Source organism: Arachis stenosperma, chromosome 8, assembly GCF_014773155.1.
Source record: "Arachis stenosperma cultivar V10309 chromosome 8, arast.V10309.gnm1.PFL2, whole genome shotgun sequence".
In the NCBI taxonomy this organism is placed as follows: Eukaryota; Viridiplantae; Streptophyta; class Magnoliopsida; order Fabales; family Fabaceae; genus Arachis; species Arachis stenosperma.
The window spans coordinates 15,712,081-15,724,258 of record NC_080384.1 but is presented as its reverse complement, the minus strand read 5'-3'; the positions used below and the strand labels follow the sequence as shown (position 1 = coordinate 15,724,258).

At 33.1% G+C, this 12,178-nt stretch overlaps 3 protein-coding genes across 5 annotated transcripts; 2 read left to right on the top strand and 1 right to left on the bottom strand.

The window, feature by feature from the left end:
* Positions 1-206: 206 nt before the first annotated feature.
* On the top strand, positions 207-2,883 carry LOC130946801 (signal peptidase complex-like protein DTM1). Of its 3 annotated transcripts, none has more exons than XM_057875653.1 (3): positions 207-613; positions 924-1,020; positions 2,436-2,883. In XM_057875653.1, exons 1-2 carry the CDS (start codon positions 375-377, stop codon positions 1,009-1,011), a joined length of 327 nt encoding a protein of 108 aa, XP_057731636.1. In that variant the 5' UTR covers positions 207-374; the 3' UTR covers positions 1,012-1,020; positions 2,436-2,883. The 3 variants fall into 3 exon arrangements, with proteins under 3 accessions (XP_057731636.1, XP_057731637.1, XP_057731635.1); XM_057875654.1 differs by lacking the exon at positions 2,436-2,883 and adding an exon at positions 1,875-2,124; XM_057875652.1 differs by lacking the exon at positions 2,436-2,883 and having other exon boundaries at positions 924-1,073.
* A 3,923-nt stretch (positions 2,884-6,806) lies between these two features.
* On the top strand, positions 6,807-7,468 carry LOC130945239 (multifunctional methyltransferase subunit TRM112 homolog A-like). The gene has a single exon (XM_057873968.1). It carries the CDS (start codon positions 6,869-6,871, stop codon positions 7,235-7,237), a length of 369 nt encoding a protein of 122 aa, XP_057729951.1. The 5' UTR covers positions 6,807-6,868; the 3' UTR covers positions 7,238-7,468.
* A 206-nt stretch (positions 7,469-7,674) lies between these two features.
* LOC130945238 (probable mitochondrial adenine nucleotide transporter BTL3) lies at positions 7,675-11,779 on the bottom strand. The gene is made up of 4 exons (XM_057873967.1): positions 10,931-11,779; positions 10,300-10,603; positions 9,024-9,491; positions 7,675-8,366 (listed from the first exon to the last, which is right to left on the bottom strand). The coding sequence occupies exons 1-4, from the start codon at positions 11,341-11,343 to the stop codon at positions 8,298-8,300; spliced, it is 1,254 nt and encodes a 417-aa protein (XP_057729950.1). The 5' UTR covers positions 11,344-11,779; the 3' UTR covers positions 7,675-8,297.
* Positions 11,780-12,178: the final 399 nt, after the last annotated feature.

The window sequence follows — 12,178 nt, the reverse complement described above, 5'->3', positions numbered from 1 at the left end:
TAAAGTTATAAAAATATTTTAAAAAAATAATATAATATTTTTAAAATATAACTATATACTAAATAGAAATTCTCATTTTTAAAATTATCATTTTATCTAACCAAACACTCTAATCGAACAAATCTACCAACTACTCTGTATCACTTAATTCAAGATATATCAGAGTACATTAAATGAGCGGATAAGGGATCGTTAGATTGCATTTATAGCCAATGCAACTACTCCTAACTTCGTGGCGTTACTCTCACTTAAGAACAATCTTCTCTTCACAGTATTAGATGTCGGTATGGCTCTTCTCTCTTTCACCGTGATTTACTCTTTTTTAGCATCTATATCATCAACTTTTCCTTCTTTCAACTACTAACCCTGTGGCAATGACCAACGACGGCCCTCTTAAAATTTCGCTCCTCTTCCTTGCCACCCTTATATTGATAGTTGCTCTCTCTACTCATTCCTTCAACAAGATGCTAGTTACCTATATTGTGGGAATTTTGGGTATTGCGGGGTTGCTCTTACCTGATTGGGATTATTTCAACCGCGACTTTTCTCGTTGGCCTTATCCTGTGACTTCTGAAGAAAGAACTTCTCTTGCCCAACCATCTGGATTTCAAAGGTAATAATTTGTTTTCTTTTCTTTTTGTTCAATTATATATCTTTACGATTTATGTAATTTCAATCAATTTGACTTTAAATTAAGTTGATATGTTAGGAATGTAATTTAATTAACAGTAATGGTATTTTTTAAAAGATAAATTTTATTTCTATGGAATTTGTAGTAAATCAGATCTTGTTAATATTACTGTTAGTTAAATCTGCATAATTGTATATATATTTAAGAGCTCTTATTTTTGACAAATTTACAGATCATCGATGTTTAGTATAGGACCATATTTGAACGATTTTTTTTTATATATATAATGCAGATTTGCATATTCTCCTATGAGGGTGATTGCTTACAGCCTAGTTTATGGATATGCTATGTATAAATGGTGGGAGTACATATCCAACTGACAATAGATGGTTTGAAGTTGTGCCATTTCATCTCAATTTTAGTCCAAATTTTGTTGATTTAATTTGTTTACAATTTTACACCTTTGAATATGTGTCTATTTTTTATAAGAAGCAGAGATTTGAAGGGATTTTTAATCTTATAATTATTGAAATTGAACACCAAATTCCAATTCCAACGATGTTGCCAGTATGCTTTGAAAAAGACTTTATTCTTGTATATAACAAGTTTGAAAAAAATCTTTTAAAATAAAAAATAATAAAATAATAATTAATCATAATTAATTTTATAATTTTATCATTTTTAAATTTTATTATCATAATTAAAAAATAATTATATATTTATTATTTGTTTTATATCAAATTTTTCATTCTAAAAGAATTTAATTCAATATATTTATATGATACTACTCCTATTATAAATTGAGTTCAAATTAAAGTTATGGAAATTTGATAATTGATCGAAGAATTTTTTTTTTTCTCAAATGTGAGTATCAAAAACATAATCTTAAAAGATTTAAAAACTAATAAAAAATCAAATATTATATATTTATTATAAAAAAATTTAAAAATTAAATTTTGATACAATTTTTAATCATAATTAAAAAATTATTTCTAGAATTTAGTGATTTTATTAATTAGTAGATTTTTTGCAACTATTTTTGTGAATTGTCAAAATTTTTTTATAAGAAATGAAAAAGAAAATCTATAAATAAAATTTTATTCATATTTTTTATATATACATTTTAAGTAGTTATCTAAATATTTTTGCATAACATTGGATTAAATAGAGAAGCTTTTGTTAAATATAAATTATATTGTTTTTGTTTTTGGACAGTAATTATTAATGTTGTTTTTTTTGTCAGATGACTGGCACAACATTAGAGGCTTCCTTTTTAAATACTTGTTGCATTCATCAAAGTTCAAACCCAAGATGTAACATATTAAAAAGTACATAAATTACCATTTCTAACATGTTAAACTCTTGTTAGAACAATTTTAATTTGGAATTGGGCTTTGTAAAATTAGGTTATACAAAAGTCCACTTTATTATATAAGGGTTCTATATGAAAATTCAAAAACAAACAGGTAGTGACGGATCTAAAAAATTTTAATAATAGGGACAAAATATATATAATATAATAAAAAATTTTATAATAAAAATATTTTGTGTACATAAAAATCAGTTATCAAATTATTTGTTAATCATTATATATTTATATATAAATATATGTATTTTTAATTTGTATTTTTATTTCAATATATATAGATGTAATTATTTTTATGTACATATAATATGATTAGTCTTAAAAATATATAATTTATAAATTAAAATACTAAAATAATAATTTAAATAATATCATATAATTTAAAATTTTATTATTTAGGTTTTATATTTTAAAAATATTAGATAATCTTTTTCTTAGGAATACAATGGAGCATCCATCCTGCAAACAGATCTTAGACATTCGGACTTTCATCCAAGCACCAAGGCCAACATGTTGCTACCCATTCAAGCCCAACTGGGCATGTTAAAGCCCAAGTCCATCACAATAATAAGTTCGCATTACTAAACTCGACAATCAATACTACTTCTCATAAACTATATAAACTCGTGTTCTCTAACATACATGACCAATGTGTAACTTATCAAGCCTAAGAACTTTGCAAAATGGCAAGCGCGCATACAGCAATAAAAGTACAAAAAATGTGTTGGAACATAAAGAAGTTAAGCCGAGTTTGTCAGTAAGCCAGCCAGGCGAAGCATGTGTTCGGAATTTCTTTCTATGTTGGGTTTCATTAAGCGACAAGTGACACTTTGACTTTGGTAAAAGTGTTTAGATAAGGATTAAATTGATTAGATAGAAATTTTATTAGTGTGAAATTTAGTTTTTATTTGATTCTAAAGTTTTTTTTCCAAAAAATTTATGAATGAAAAAGATTATTTAATAGTTGTGCAAAAGAAAATATATGAACAGAAAATTTTTTTAATTGTTAATAAAAAAAATTCAATTGTAATTTGCTTCTAAAGTTTTTGTTCAAAAGATAATTAATGAGAAAAAAAAAGATAGTGGTTAGAAAGCCACACTAGGCATGTGGGCTGCGGATGCAGCCTGTTATCCCTCTACTATCATGAGTCGAATGTTCTCGCTGCTCTGCGAGTCCAGTCTCATGCGTTGTCCTTCATATCTAGGATTCTAGACACTTGGACCTTCTATCAAGCAACGAGACCCAACTCTATACTTAAGTAAGAGTAGATCAACATGTTGCCACCCATTTAAGCCTAACCGGGCAGATCGAAACCCAATTCCATCACATTAATGCCTCTACTAAGGTCACAAGTTCGCGTTACCAAGCCCGACAAACAACATCAATAAAAATAAATGTCTTTTAAAATAATCATACAATTTTTTAATAATTATTTAAAAAATTATTATTTTAAATTGAATTTAATTTTCATATATTAACATTTAATTTTATCTTCTGACATCATTATAAATAACTAATTTTAAATTTATTATTTAAAAAAGATTTAAACGCAAAATCTAGTTAAATAATAATATTATTTTTTTAACAATAGATTAAAATTAAAATTTTTTAAATAAATCCCCAAAAGCCACCGAAGAAGAACAAGAAAAAACAGAGCAAAGAAAAGAAAAATAAAGAACCCACAAAATTTGAGAAGCAGAGAGAAATCTACGGCCCCAATCCAAGGTTCTGAAAACCGAAACGATCGAACTATTTTAGCTATTGGTTTATTAGTTTATAAGTTCAACCGATTTGACCGTAGTTGAATCGAAAAAACCGTTTTATAATAAAATAATAATAAAATATAAATAAACACACTAAAATATAATTATAATCTAATATAAACTTTAAAATATCCAAATTAAAAATACTATATAAACCTGAATGTTATAATCTCATTCAAATACTTTCATGTTGTACCTTTTGCTTTTTTTTTTTTTTTTGTCTTTCCGTTCTAACAAATTAAATACAATATATGATAAGCCTAGTATTACATTTAACTACACAAAATCTAATTGTTATTGAGTGTTGGACCTAGGAACTATCTCAAAGCTCTATTGTTGATACTTAATCAATAGCTCAAACTATTAGGTAGCGTTTGTTTTCGGATACAGGATACGGAAACATGAACAGCACATTTTTAAAAAAAGTGTTTGGAAGCAAAGACATCACACTGAACATATTGTCTCCGGAACAGTTTTTTATACTTTTGTGTCCACTATTTTACGAAGGACAATGATGGACACGGGATTTGGAAGAGGGACACGGACTGTTTTTATGAATTTTTTTCTTTTTTGTCCATGGTGCTATTTTTTATTATTCTACTGTTACCCCTTCTTATTTTTCCTATTTTGCGTTGTTTTTAGAAAGTACTTTTTTTACTCCATACTCTTTTTCTAATTTCTATCTCTACGTTCTTTTTCTTTCTCTTTTTTCTCAGGTACTCTCTCCTTTTTATAAAAATTTTTATTGGACTGGATAATTTCTTTTTTCTTATCATTCTTACTTCAACATTATTTTAACCTTATATTATATTATTTGATTTGTAATAAAAATAATAACAAAAATAATTAGTTTGGAGACTTTTAAAAGATAAATATTATAAAGGTAAAATTGATATTTTAAAATGCTAAAAAATAATTTATAAATTGTACTTGATTTTATATAATTTAAAAAAATTAATTTTTTGAAAAGAAAAATAATATTGTTGATACTTAATCAATAGCTCAAACTATTTAGAGGTCATCAAACAATTTAAGTCTACTTCTTCAATGCCACAAAAGAGTAATTTAACTATGAAGATTAATATACCCCCGAAACACAAAAAAATGCAGATTAATATGATAGTAGTGAAAAATTAGTGAAAAAGTAATTATTTATTCGGAAAAAGAAAAAGGGACAAATAAAGGGAATGTTCACCTCTCTCGAGCAGTATTAAGAAGTTGATTGCATAGGGATCAATCCTAGAAAGTGTCAAGTTTTGAAGCACCAAAGAATAGAAAATATAAATTAAAATGAGCATGGAAGCTAACTAAATGAAGGTGCATATTGGAGTGGATAAAAAATGCTGTTACATACTTTATCAGTATCCAACAATCCGAAAGGTACCATTCAAAAATTCTATAACTTCACTTGTTAGCTCCAAACTCTATCTCTATGCATAAGAGTCTGATCTGAATAATAACAGCAGCAAATTTCAACCAAATCAGAGTCAAAATTCAACCGATAACAGCAGCAAAATTCAACAATAATTCAACTAATAACAGCAGCAAAACTCACAGAATAATTAACAATTATTAACCCATAACAAGTTTATAGATTATTCAATAATTATTGTTTAAAAAAATCTAGAAGCTAGAAGCATAAAAGTATAAAATAGATGAGGAATCGGTGAACAAAACTAACCAGTACAACCGAGCTGACGCCGGCGACGGTGGAAGAGAGGTATACGATGGAGGCAGGAGGCAAGTCCGGCGACGGTCCTTCCAAAGCTGAAACAGCAACGATGGTGACGATCGCGACTATAATCTTCGAGGCTCCAACTTGCGACGGCGGCGGGAGCAGTCCAGCAGCTGGACGCAAGTGACGGAGACAACTCGCCGGCAGTGAGAGGAAGGACGAGCTTGAGGGTGAGGGTGAGGGTGAGGTGAGGGTGAGGGAGGGAGAGGGAGAGTTGCGCCGTTTGTCTTGTGTGGTGCAAGGGTTAGTGGAGTGGGTTACAGAATTACAGAATTAGAGATTTAGGGTTGCTGGGTTAAATGGGAAGGACCAAACGGCTGTGTTTTGGTCAAATTTAAAAAACCGATTGGTTTACGATTTGGTTCGACCGACCAATTTTACAGTTTGACATCGGTTTTTTAATTTTGCGGTTGTACTACCAGTCCGAACCGAAAATTTCATCAGTTCACAGTTTAACTAGTTCGACCGTTCGGTTCAAACTGATTTTCAGAACATTGCCCCAAACATTGGCTTCTTTTAACCCTCTATGACCAGAAACCCAAAAAAATAGTGAACCAATCGGAACACAACACACAACACAAAAGAAAATTAAGGATTAAAATAAAAATAAGGGTAAAGTATCGTTTTTGTCCCAACGTTTTGGGTAAGTTTTATTTGTATCCCTAACGTTTAAGTCATTCTATTTGTATTCCTAACATTTATAAAAGTGATTCAATATTATCCTATTATCAATTATACTAACAAATCAGATTATATTTTTCAATTATTCTCACTTGGATGTATTCATTCTCAATTAGGTCTCACTTGGATGTGTTCGATTTTAATATTATACCCACTATTTGTGTTTAGATTCAATTATATCTTTACAAAAGTGAATTATGTAAATATTGTAGGAATTAGTTTCAACTTTTGATGAGCTTTTTTTTGGAGTGGATCATCGATTCTATTCAAGACATTTGTATTCTAACTTCAAGAAGAGACAAGAAGAGATTTTTAAAACTCAAACTAAAGCGTTCATAATGTGTAATTGACAGCAGGACGATTTAAACGTTAAAAACACAAATAGAATTTACCCGACAAAAATGATACTTTACTCTAAAAATAAAAATAAGATTTTTATGAACTCGTTGCAGAGAGAAAAGCAAGGCTAAACCTCAGAAACAATGGATTAGGCCGTTAAACTCTTTTTTTGGGTCTTGGGGCAGATAAACTCTTGTTAGGACAATGATTTTATTTTGGAATTGGGCTTTGTAAAATTAGGTTATACAGACCCTCACTTTATTATATGAGGGTTCTATATATAAACCCAAACAATCAGGCATAAGGGTTCTTCTTCTTTGTCACAGTGGAAACAGAGCGCCTTAGGTAGAAGATGAGGCTGCTAACGCACAACATGCTATCGTCGAATATAAAGGGAGTGGAGAAAGGGTTTCCGCTGCGGATCGAGGCAGAGAAGGTGGTTGAGAAGCCGGTTGAGATGAACGCGGATTTCCTGCGGAAGATGTTTGAGAAGGTGGAGTGGAAGGCATTCCTGGAAGCTTCTAGAAGCATGGGGTACACGCAGCTCCCGGAGGAGGTGGATTCCGGCATGCTTGAGTCGGACGAGTTCCTGAGTAGGTTCCACCACGCACTCCTCGAGCTCCACCTCGAAGAAGGCGCCCTCGTCTGTCCCGAGACCGGCCGCCGATTCCCCGTCAACAAGGGTATTCCTAACATGCTCCTCCATGAGGACGAGGTCTGATTACCAGCCTGCCTTTTCTTTGATTATTAGACTTGTGTTGTCTTTTGTACCCTCTCAGTCTCATTAGGTTTGGCTGTAATTCACCGCTAAAAGTGTTTCTTTAATTTTCATCATATATTTAGTTACTTCTTTCCATGATAAACATTGTACAAATCATTACTCTGTAAAATCATTACTCGGTAGCATATTCCTATATTAAAGATAATGCAGCAGGTCTCTATTCACCATGAATCTCTATAGTCGCTGTATTCCTGATTTTGTACCTTCGATCCAACTACGCCATAAACTGCATTGGTAGTTCAAAGTGCTCGAATACAGCTGACTTTGAAGTTTTGAAATAAAGTGATTTATATTATAACTGATTCAAACCAATATAACCTGTGCTGAAAATGCAGGTGGTATTTACTTATTTTTCACTTCTAATATATCTGATTTTGAAAGCATAAATCAATTATAAAATTTTCGTAATATAGAAAACAAACCATAATCCAGAATGACACAACTGATTTTCAGCGTCTAGAATTGATACTTCAACACCCCACTGGTATAGTATAAATTACTACATTACATTGAAATTAATTCGACAAAAACAAAACCACACACCCTAATAAGGCGTAATCCAGCATATGGAAGATTATAAAAGTTACAACCTAGAGGGAGGAGATTGATATTAGATCCTTTTTCAGAGGGTTGCTTGGGTGCTATTATACTCCATGATAATGATTTAAAAATAAATAAACGAAAGAAGAGTACAGGGCGAATAAGAATTGAAGTCAAGATCAAGCAGTCACTAATCAAACATTTTTTTTGTAAAACTGAAGCCTTGGTAGATTCATTGATTATGGAATCCGTCCAAAATTTCCTGTGGGAAATACATGAATTGTGAACAATTGTAAAAGGGATTGCCGACCCGCTTTGAACCTTCAAAGGCAGACATCAAATATGATTGCCAAGTGAAGTCAACCGCTACCATTCTGCACCTATAATAAGTGTGGACCTATAAAACATATGATGCTACAACTTCTCATCAGTGTATAACTGATAATAATCTATTCATTGCCTACTCCACTTTGAGAACAATCTTCATGAACTCATAGACAAAGTAACTGATTGATGCTGAAGGAAGTACCTGAACTTGAAGAAAAAACAATACAAGTGTATCAGTTTTATGATTAATAAAAGTAACCTTAAGCAGCATGGAAAAGATATGGACAAAACTGGCACAAGGGTCATCATAATTTAAATACAAGCATACATCTATTATAAAGCTAAATTCAGCCCAGAGGAAGTTGATCTTATATCATTTGCTATTATTGGTACAAAGTACACATCTCTGTTACAAATCAGGGGAAAAAGGGATGATTTTGGCTTGGCAGTTACAAAAGGAATCAATGTTTCAGGGAAAAGCCTGGGATAAGTGATAACATACTATCATCACCAAGATAACAATCCAAATATGGGTAATTGAAACATTTCATAAACAAGACAATGCAACGTTGAGCGAACTACAGAAAGACCATTTACAAGCAGTGCCACCTAATGATTGCTACACGTTACGATGTAAAATGAAAATTTAATTAGGTGAATTAACAGAGACAGTATCCTGCATGAATTATGAACCTATATTCTCTACATTAAAAAAGTAATTTCTACGTAGTAAACCATAAATTTGAACAGATCAGGGACTGGTATAGCAACTGAAATTCACTGGGTTCTAAATGGATAAATATAGTGCATAAAGTAAAATATAAGTAAATTGGGCATGCAAGGAAGTAAATTGACATGCCTGGAGTAAGCTGGGAATAAGTCCTGCATACAGAGCTTGAATGCCTCCATGTTCCACTATTTTGGCACAAGTCGCAAAAGAACTTAAACGGGTAGACTGGACTTGCAATTGAAGCTGCCTCCTTACCACTTCGAATGGATATGTAGCAGCTTCTGCACAAGCACCGGCAATAGCACCATACAACAGCGTCCTTACTGGTCCTAACTCAAGCTGATCCAATGCACTCAATTCCTTACCCTGTTTGTGCAAATTATGGATTCGCTTCCTTCCTTTGGGTGAATGCAAATAAGCTGATTTGAGTATATCATATACACCATAAAAAACTGCACCAGAAGGAGCCATACTTATAATTGACGGTACCAAACCCTTGTAGAGAGAAAGGAAGCCTTCAGTCCGAATCATGTATTGGAAAGCACCAATAACACCACCCAAAGCTTCCCCACCAGGTGCCACCAACTTGGTCCGGATCTGAAAGAAACCAATGGTAAACATTTTGAACCAATTAAACCACATGGCTAAATGTGTGATCTTCTGTCTTTTATTGTCTTGGGAACCCATTCATAATTATGGTGTTCACACTAAATGAAGGAAGCATACGTAGACCAATTCAGATTCAAAATACAAGAGCCATTAAGAAATTGTAACTAAGATTTTGGAGAAAATGTGCATTGCACATGCTATTTTATCCTCCCCCCCCCCCCCCCCCCTTTCTCCTCTCTCCATTGTTAAAAGGAGAATCTGATTGAAAAGTGTTCTTCATCATAGCATACCCTGAGAAATTACATGGAAGGAGTTATAACACAGATTATGATGATCTCATTTCAGCTTCTTGAATGACCTTGTCCTTTGAGGCAGGATCCAATAATCCTGAACTGTCTCTCTCTAGTCTCTATTAATATAAATTAGCCATGTTAAGAGCTAATCCAACAGGATCTATATTCACACAAAAATGTTATGCAGATTAAACTCTTCTTTTACATTTTTTATTCTGTTAAGCTTTTCATCTACATAGCAGCAAAACTGCAAACAAGAATTATTCTCCATGTTCATCTGTAGTGATCCCATATCCAGATAAATCAGTCCAAATAATTCCTTAACTAAAGAAGGTATAACTTAGCATGTTTGAGTGCGCGATGGCCACCATTGAGTGCTTTCACTTTTACATACAAAACTAATGGCAAGCAGTTTGTGCACATGATTTTACTCAGTGCTGCTATAAAAGAGGAAATGAACTAAAGAAGAAATCATAATTCAAATATTAGAAATTGCCACATACTGTGTCAAGTGGAAGGCAAATAATGGTAGCAGTAATTCCAGCAGCAGCACCAGCAATAAACCTCTCAAAATTGGTAGTTTCCTCATTTCCGGAGAATCTAAGGAGCTGCTTCCTATATGTATCATAAGCACAAAAATTCACTGCCTTGAATGGAGCCGTCCGCAGAATATTTACAAGGTTCCCCTTCCAAAATCCCCTCAGACCCTGAGAAGTGGCTATCTTTCTCACAAGCTCAACGATATTCTTCTTCTCCCCGCGAACTATATACTCCAGCTTAAGTCTTTCAAGTGGAGCAACACAAGTTCTGGCACAGCAAAACGTGAGCATATTTATAAACAAAAACACATAAAAATACATTCAATAATCAAGACCAACACTACTAACTACACTAAGCAAAGCCATTTAAGAGTCTAAGGGAACAAAATGACATCAGGAAAAGGCAATTGTACAAAAATGTCTTCATTATACACAGTGAGACACAAGTTAAATAGCAATGTGCCTCCTGTAATTGTTACTTCCTCCGTTTCAAATAACTAATAATTTCAACAGAGTAGTACATTTAAAAACTTAATGCATCTAAATAATAGATTAATATTTTGAAACAGAAGGATTATTTGATAGTAATGTGTACCTAGAAACCATGGCAGCTACGGCACCAGCCCATAGATGCTTAGTGGTGTTGTTGACGGCATTGCCTCCTCGTACCGTCCTAACCTTGTGTTGTACCTCAACAACACCCTCCTCCGAACTTGTCTCCTTGTCGGAGCCGTTGTCCCCATTCGGCACCACGAGTTTAGCACTCGGCAAGCTCACCGACAAGAAGCAGCTAGCAGCTACTGCCGCCTTAAGCCTCCGGCGTGGCGGCGAGGGATTCAATTCGGCACGAATCGAGGCGGCGGGAAGCAGGCGGAGGAAGGAATCTGGAGTTGCGGGTTCGAGGAACAATCCCCCGGGTGGTGGCGCGGTGAGGGAAGAGAAATCGGAAGGGAAATTGAGGAAACGGTGGGATTGTTGGTGGGGAGTGAGGTCCTGTGGTAGTGGCATTTTTGTGATTTGAAGAAGAGGAGTTGGGGAAGTAGAAGAAGTTGGTGGTATTGAATTTATTTGTAGTTAATTAGTTAGGTCTATTGAATGCGGAACCATGAACATGAGAACTATTCTCCCCTTTCTTTCTTTCTTTCTTCTTGGAATTACATAGCGCTAGCAAACAGAAATTGTGACATTATCCTCTTCCCTTTGGGACTCCTTCTCCTTCTCCTTCTTCTCGGCTTCTCCTTCCGTCCTTCCTTCGTCTATTGCTTTTCATAATCTTTAAATAATGAGAACGGTTAGGGGCGTCCGAGTGCCTCACTGACTGGCGTCCTACACTAAAACTCCAACACACGGATTCTTTGGTTTTGCCTTATCAAATGTTCCAAGTGTTTTCGCCCAGGAATATCCTCAAGCATTTTTTGTGACGATGTAGTAACGGTGGAAATTTTGTACGGAGGGAGGAGGAATGTAAACTTTGTTTTCAACTACACACACCAGCTAAAATTCCTCAATTAATTCCTGTAATATTTACAACTAATCTTTTTTTCTTTCACTTAGTCAATAAAAGATAATTTACTGTATTAAATCAAAAGCATTCTAATATTACACAAATTTTCTAAAATGCAAAAAACTACCTAAATATTTTAACTTCTTTTTTTATATAAATCAAATTTAATAAATTCAACTTAGTTAAACACATACTAAATTAAAGTGATTGAATTTAAATTACATGCATTTAAATATCACGATATTAATTTAAAATTTTGAGAAAATACTCAATTTGGTCTCTGAAGTTACACTCGAGCCTCAATTTAGTCCTTGACGTTTCAATTGCCTCTATTTAGTC